The sequence below is a fragment of the Portunus trituberculatus genome, chromosome 8 (assembly GCF_017591435.1).
Source record: "Portunus trituberculatus isolate SZX2019 chromosome 8, ASM1759143v1, whole genome shotgun sequence".
NCBI classification, from domain to species: Eukaryota; Metazoa; Arthropoda; class Malacostraca; order Decapoda; family Portunidae; genus Portunus; species Portunus trituberculatus.
In genome coordinates this window covers 6,085,001-6,092,500 of record NC_059262.1, presented here as the reverse complement: position 1 = coordinate 6,092,500, position 7,500 = coordinate 6,085,001, and the positions used below count along the sequence as shown (strand labels likewise).

The 7,500-nt window shown below is 41.5% G+C and overlaps 1 protein-coding gene across 1 annotated transcript in view; it reads right to left on the bottom strand.

Moving 5' to 3' along the window:
• Nucleotides 1-6,733, bottom strand: part of LOC123500050 (metal cation symporter ZIP14-like) — a 13,045-nt gene extending 6,312 nt beyond the window's left edge. The window contains 3 exon segments of the mRNA XM_045248675.1: nucleotides 120-300; nucleotides 698-855; nucleotides 6,416-6,733. Of these exon segments, the coding sequence (XP_045104610.1) occupies nucleotides 120-300; nucleotides 698-849 (333 nt within the window). The 5' untranslated portion in view covers nucleotides 850-855; nucleotides 6,416-6,733.
• Nucleotides 6,734-7,500: the final 767 nt, after the last annotated feature.

Below are 7,500 nucleotides of genomic sequence, written 5' to 3'. Positions count from 1 at the left end.
GGAGGAGGGACAAGTGATCTAGGAAGAGGAAAACGACTTATAGGAACCAAAATTTTGTCGCAGCACACACACACACACACACACACACACACAGACACACTCCCAAACTCTTCACTCACAGCCTCCAGTAAGCGACAGTGTGAAGACTTCCCTCCACTCTCCTTGTCACAGCTGGAGAAAGTCACAGAGGGGAGTGACTGGTGAAGGGGTGGACAGTGGTGGTGACCCAGTGTGCACTCCACCAAGTGTTGCAGGTCATCTCGGGTGAAGTTGACCTTGTTGGAGGAGAAGCCATACCACCTGGAGAAGAATGGGGTCAGAGGTCAATCGTGTGTGTGTGTTTGTGTGTGTGTGTGTGTGTGTGTGTGAGGTCAGGAGAACAAGGAGAAAGGAAAAGTGGAAATGATGAAGAGGAAAAACATCAAAGAAAATGAAAGAACTGCTACCAACACACATCTTTCTAAACATGATAAATGAACAAAATCTCAAGAACAAATGAGAATGAGGAGGAGGAAAAAATATCTATAAAAAAAATGAAAAAAAAAAAATTCACAAAAACCATTCTTTCTAGTATGATAAATGAAAAAAACTCACAAATAAACATCCTTCCTAACAATAAAGACCCAAAATCAACAAAAAATTTACACCAACCATGAAAAATTTAAACCTAAGCACAGCGTGACAAACAGCAACTCACAGAACAGCAGGAAAGTCTGTGGTGTTGAGTGTGTGTGTGCTGCTCCATTCTGCTGTGCTGGGGTGTGGCAAACTCTGGCCGCCGACACACACACTCTGCACCACACACGTCACCACCACCACCACCACTGCCAACCTCCATGGGTGAGACATCACCTCCTGGGGAAGAGAAGTAAGAGTATAATGGTTAATTTTTCTTTTTTTTTACTCATTCACTACAACACGTAACACTTAACCCCTTCAGTACCATGATGTGTTTCCATATTCATTCTGGTGACTATTTGGTGATTTCATACAGCTTCAGAGACTTATGTGGGGGATTAAAATAGTGAAGACTCAGGCTATTAATCTTCTGACCTCCACAGACTGTTCCTAATGTCAATAAAATGGTCTAATCATACACAACTCTCAAGGTAAAAATGTGTCCCAGTACTGAAGCGGTTAAAATAGTGAAGACTCTGGCCCATTAATCATCTGACCTCCATAGACCCTTCCTAACGTCAATAAAATGGCCTAATCATACACAAATCTCAAGGTAAAAATGTGTCCCAGTACTGAAGGGGTTAAAAGCACCAAAAGTAACACGTGGAATCTTTTGAAGCATGCATAAGAAAAAAAGGCGACAGGAGAGATTATATTTTGCCATTTCTAGTGAGTTAATAGATTCCACATAGCTGTAGGGCAAGTAAAGATGGCTCACAGTGATAAACAACTCAAGAAAGGTGTACCAAATAGCAGCCGAGAATTAATACAGATAACTCTCAATTTACTCGATAGATGCGTTCCAAGAGGCATCGCATATTTCAAAATTCGTGGTGTTATTAATGTTTATTTATCTATTTTCTTTTCACATGTATTTTTTCCTGAGGGTTAGTGGTGGTGGTGGTGGTGATGTAATACTGTGTTTGTCTTGTATGTATGTATGTCTTGTATGTCTGTAATTCTCATAAGAAACAATAGATAATAGGGGGGATGTGGGATGTGGTTCAAATCGTGTATAAGCTAACCGATTGTGCAAATTTAATTAATCATATTTTTTCGGTCACGTATTAACAAGAACGCATAAATTAAACATGCGTAAATCAAGAGTTACCTGTACGTTAATATGTTACAAGACATTTTTTTTTTTTTTTACCTCAGTCTAACACCTTTACTGGAAAACTAAACCACACACCACCTCACTAATGCAACACCAATACACCATACACACCACCTCACTAATGCACCGCCAATTCATTATCTCACCATTCACTAAGCAACACCAATTCACCAGTCACCAGTCACCAGTCACTAAACAACACCAGTCACTAAACAACACTACTTCACCAGTCACCAAGCAACACCAATTCACCACTCCAACAATCACCAAGCAACACCAATTTATCACCTCACCAGTCACTAAGCAACACTAATTTACCAGTCACCAGTCACCAAGCAACACTACTTCACCAGTCACCAGTCACCAAGCAAAACCAATTCACCAAGCAACACCACACATTCATCACTATTGCAAGCATGAAGTCATGAGATGCACAACACCACCGAAAGAGGCACACACGTCCTGCTTTCACTTTCACCACCTCCAGCACAGTACAGGCGGTGGTGTTGTGGATAAGGTGGTGAGCGTGGGATCGGGCAGACATCCACACATGGGTTCGAATCCCACCATGTATCGCCTTGAAACTTTGCCATTTGTTCGAGTGGTTTAAAGTTAGCTACATGTCACCAGGATACCCAGGTTCTAGGTGGTTACAACAAAAATGCGCTTGGGTGGTGATATGGGCCCTTATATGCTCACCACTATAAATAAAACTGTCTGTGTCACTAATAGGTAAGCTTAACAGTGGTTCCAATACTCTTGAAGTTACCTACAGGTGCTATAGGCCAAGACATATAAAAAAATTAATAAAAAATAAAATCAGAAACAGTTTAATGCCACTCCTCCACTATTTCAAAATGCTCCTGTTTAAGTGACACAAGTTTTCAAGGGTGCTTTTATGGTTCTAACGACAAATGAACATGGTTACCACACAATTCACAGGAGAAACAGCCTCAGAAACGCAGCTTGTCATCTCTGTGTCCTTGGAAAACAGTCATGGTGAGAGAGCAAAGCATTTCAGAATACATGCCAAGAAAGAGAGGGCAGTGTGTCATCTGCTAGCCGTCACCACAGTACTTTCTGCTACGGCTACTGTTTTCTAGATGCAATAATGAAGGTCACAGGCACATGCAGGATTTACACAGCTGGTACCTTGACACAACTGACCTCAGCAACTTTCCCTAACATGTCACATGAGGACTTGTATTCTAAACACTTTGCTCTCTCACCATCACTGCTTTCCAAAGGCTCTAGTTACAGATACTCATATTTCTAAGAGTATTTCTATGGTTCTGGTGATAGATTGGCAAGATTTCTAGTTTATTAAAAGGAAAACTCTCTTGAAAACCTGGCCAGCTGTCTCTGTGGCCTTGGAAAACTGCTGTAGCTAAAAGGGAAGATACTTGTGTTTTTAAGGGTGTTTTTATGGTTCTGGTGATAGATTGGCAAGATTTCTAGTTTATTAAAAGGCGAAACTGTCTTGAAAACCTGGCCAGCTATCTCTGTGACCTTGGAAAATTGTCGTGGTGAGAGGAGAATGCGTTTTTTAATATAGGCATTGGGATTACAGCATCTCAGAGGCCTACATAACTAGTGAAGTGTGTATGGAGATGTGAAACCAGGAGAGATGTGACATATTAGTAGTCTGAATCAATGTATGTTTTTGAGGTTAGAAAAGAAGAATGAAACGTAAGATGTAAGATGTTTTGCTTCTGCGTTTCACCTCCACTGTTTCAAAAGGCTTTAACTAAATTTACACGAGTTTTTTTAAGGTATTTTTATGACTAGAGACTGAGTGACAAGATTTCTACATTATTAACTGGAGAAACACTCTTGAAAATCCCCACTAATCATCTCTGTGGCCTTGGAAAATAGTCATGGTGAGACAGCAAAGCATTTTCTAAGATGTTTTGAAGATTCTAGAGGCAGAGTAACAAGATTTCTACATTATCAACAAGAAAACACTATTGAAAACCTCTCATCATCTCTGTGGCCTTGGAAAATAGTCGTGGTGAGAGAGCAAAGCCTTTCTAAATACATAGTGTCTGAGTTAATGCATGTTTCTTAAGTTTGAAGCGAGGTGTATGAATTGTAAGGTAAGATGCAGTTAAGACATTTTTCCTTAGGTAGTGTGTATGCTAAGGAAGACACCAAACCAAGAAAGATGTAAGTTTAAGCATTGTGTTTGAGTCAGTGCATGTTTTGAAGTTAATGAAAGAAAGTGAGAAATGAATGAAGTAAGATTTAGTAAGATATTTCGATTGGATAACACGGAATAAGAGGAAAGTTGACTGATGACTGAAGTTTCCAAGATCGATTGACTGACTGAACAACTGACTGACTGACTGACTAACCAACTGAGTGACTGACTGAGTGACTGACTGACAAACGCTGGTGGTGAGGGAGTTAAACAAGAAGATTAGCTTAAGTAGGGTAGTAGTCTTTCAATATCCAAGGAATTTTTCAATCTGGGAGACAAGATTGGCACAGGGATAGTGAAATGGTGAGGTGGTGAGGAAAGGTGGCTGAGAAATGGTGCTCTATAAAGGAAACTCACTATCTCTCACTATCTCTTTCTCATACCTCACTGTCTCTCTCTTTTTTTATGGAATAGAGGACGCAGGCCAAGGGCAACAAAAAACAAAAAGAAAAGGCCCACTTGATTGCCAGTTCCCTAAAAGATTAAGAGAATTAGCCAAAAATCTGAGAGAAATGTCCTCAAACCTCCCTCTTAAAAGAAATCAAGGCATAGAAAGATGGAAATACAGAAGCAGGCAGGGAGTTCCAGAGTTTACCACAGTTCAATCCCTTCAGTACTGGAACGCATTTTTACCTTGAGTTTTGGATGTGATTAGACGATTCTATTGACATTAGGAAGGGTCTATGGAGGTCAAAAGATTAATGGCTAGTCTTTACTATTCTTTAATCCTCACATAAGTTTCTGAAGCTGTAGAAAATCGCCAAATAATAAGCAGAATGAATATTAAAAATGTGTCACAGTACTGAAGGGGTTAAAAGAGATCAAGTCATAGGAAGATGGAAATACAGAAGCAGGCAGGGAGTTCCAGAGTTTACCACAGTTTACCAATAAGAAAAAGGAAAAAAATGATAAAAAGAAATCAATAATCTAGACAGCTGTACCACACGCATGTAACAAACGCACACTTCCACACGAACACACATCACAAACGCTAAATAGAAAACAGTGTTTATGAATCACTCTAAGATTCTGCCAATGGAAACACTCGGAATAAGTCGCGATGCATATTTTAGTGAAGGATTTGGTGCCTCTACATCACACACAGGTTAGGTTAGGTTAAATTAAGTTAGTTTTAGGTTAGGTTTAAGTTGGGGTTGGGTTAGTTTGGGGTTAGAATAAGTTAGGTTAGGTTAGGTTAGGTGTGTGTGTGTGGGGTGTGGGGTGTGGGGGAAAGGATGAAGCGGAGAGACAAAGTAAATAATGACCGAAGAAGAAGAACAATAAAAATAAGAAGAACAAGAACAAGAAGAAAAGAAAAAAAGAAAAAAAAGAAAAAAAGAGCAAGAACAAGAAGAACAAGAACAAGAACCACTGAACTGACTCTAACAACTTCAAACACCACCTAGCAAACCATGATAAAACTAAATACAATAGATTACGTATGCTTGACCGAGAGTATTGCGGAAGGGCTGGGGGGGGAGGAAGGACGGTCAGGGAATAGACTTAGCAAAAATAATAAGTTAGGTTTGTGTGTTTAAGCAAGGAATTTTGGGGTTCTGGGGGGGGGTAAGGAAGGAAGGGGGGAGGGTAGACTTAGTGTAAATGATGACTTGTCTTTCCTAACCACCGCCACCACCACCACCACCACCGGAAACCACAGTGCGGTCACCTTCAGGATTAAAATGCACCACCACCACCACCACCACCACCATCACCACCACCACTACAACTCAAGCATGACAGAACTCACTCACTCACTCACTCACTCACTCACCACCACCATCCACCCAATCACTCACCACAACCACCCACTCACCATCACACCCACACACACTCACTCACATCACCACCACCACCCACTCCCTCCCTCCCTCCCTCTCTCACTCCCAAGTCTTAGCAAAGGGAAGCCAAACTAAGAAAGAAAAAAAAATAGAAAAAATAGAGGATGGGAAGATGGGCTGGCATGAGAAAAGATGGGACTATTTACTTGCCTACTTGCATGCCACTTACTTAGAGTCATTATAGGCAAAAATAGATGAGATGGGATGGGATGGGATGGGATGGGATGGGATGGGGGGAATGGGGGATGGGATAGCTAGATTAGGTTAGGTTAGGTGATGTCAGGGTAATATGATGCAATGAGAGAGAGAGAGAGAGAGAGAGAGAGAGAGAGAGAGAGAGAGAGAGAGAGAGAGAGAGAGAGAGAGAGAGAGAGCAAGCAGGAACCATGGATTATGACCACACACACGAGAGAGAGAGAGAGAGAGAGAGAGAGAGAGAGAGAGAGAGAGAGAGAGAGAGAGAGAGAGAGATGATGCAAACAGGAACTAAGGAACCTAACCACAGAGAGAGAGAGAGAGAGAGAGAGAGAGAGAGAGAGACAAACAAACACACACACACACACACACACACACACTCACCTCACCCCACAAACACCAAGAGGGAACAGGACAAGATGTAGATGACGTGGTAACTTCTTGTCCCTCTCCCTTCCTCTCACTCCTCTTTCCTCGTTGGCAGACAGACACACACACAGACACACACACACCACAACACACGCCTCTCGCTCTCCCAGGCCAGAAATTGAGAGAAAAATCTTAATATTTCCTCTATTTCTCAATCTCTCACTATTTTCCCGTGTAGCGCCTGGAGATTATTTGAAGTGGGTTGCCTTTAGTTAATTTCTGAAGCTCGGGGAGTTGTAAGTACTGTCGGGAGAGAAAGTGAGAGTAGAGCAGGTTTGTGAGAGTGAGAGTGAGCCGGGATCGTCTGCCTTGAGAGCGAGAGAGAGAGAGAGAGAGAATGTGTGTGCGTGTGTGTGTGTGTGTGTCATTAAACAGTAAACACACAAAAAAAAAAGAGAGAGAGAGAGAGAGAGAGAGAGAGAGAGAGTGCTGTTATAGCTTATAAAATTGCTTTGGTAAGCTAATGCTGAATAGAATGAATACTTTTTACTCTCTCTCTCTCTCTCTCTCTCTCTCTCTCTCTCAGAACAGAGAGGGGAAAAGCAAATCACACACACACACACACACACACACTCTCTCTCTCTCTCTCTCTCTCTCTCTCTCTAATCCTAGCTTTGTCTTCACCCACACGCGGAACTCTCTGAAAGTAAACCCGTCTGTGTGATGTCACCTCTATGTGCCTGTCTTATCCTTCAGACCACATCAAAACAGGAAAAACACGTAGAGATGCTCATGTCAGCTCCACGTATACCGCTCGATCTGCCGCCAGCTGACCTGACTGGATGCAATAATAAAATTTCTTATATGAGGGTTAATAGTGGACATTTAGCACTGAAAATTTACCTGGAACAACGCAAGACATTTCTTTACCTACACGATTAAAAAACTACGTCAAATTCGAAGCATTTACTTAAAAAAGAGGGAGAAAAGTACAGGATGTCCATATGGTGAGGAACTGCAGTATGAGTCGCAAGCATGGTCAGATTGAAAGTAATCGATATTTGATTATAATACTACTGGTGATGTGTTATATACGTGCA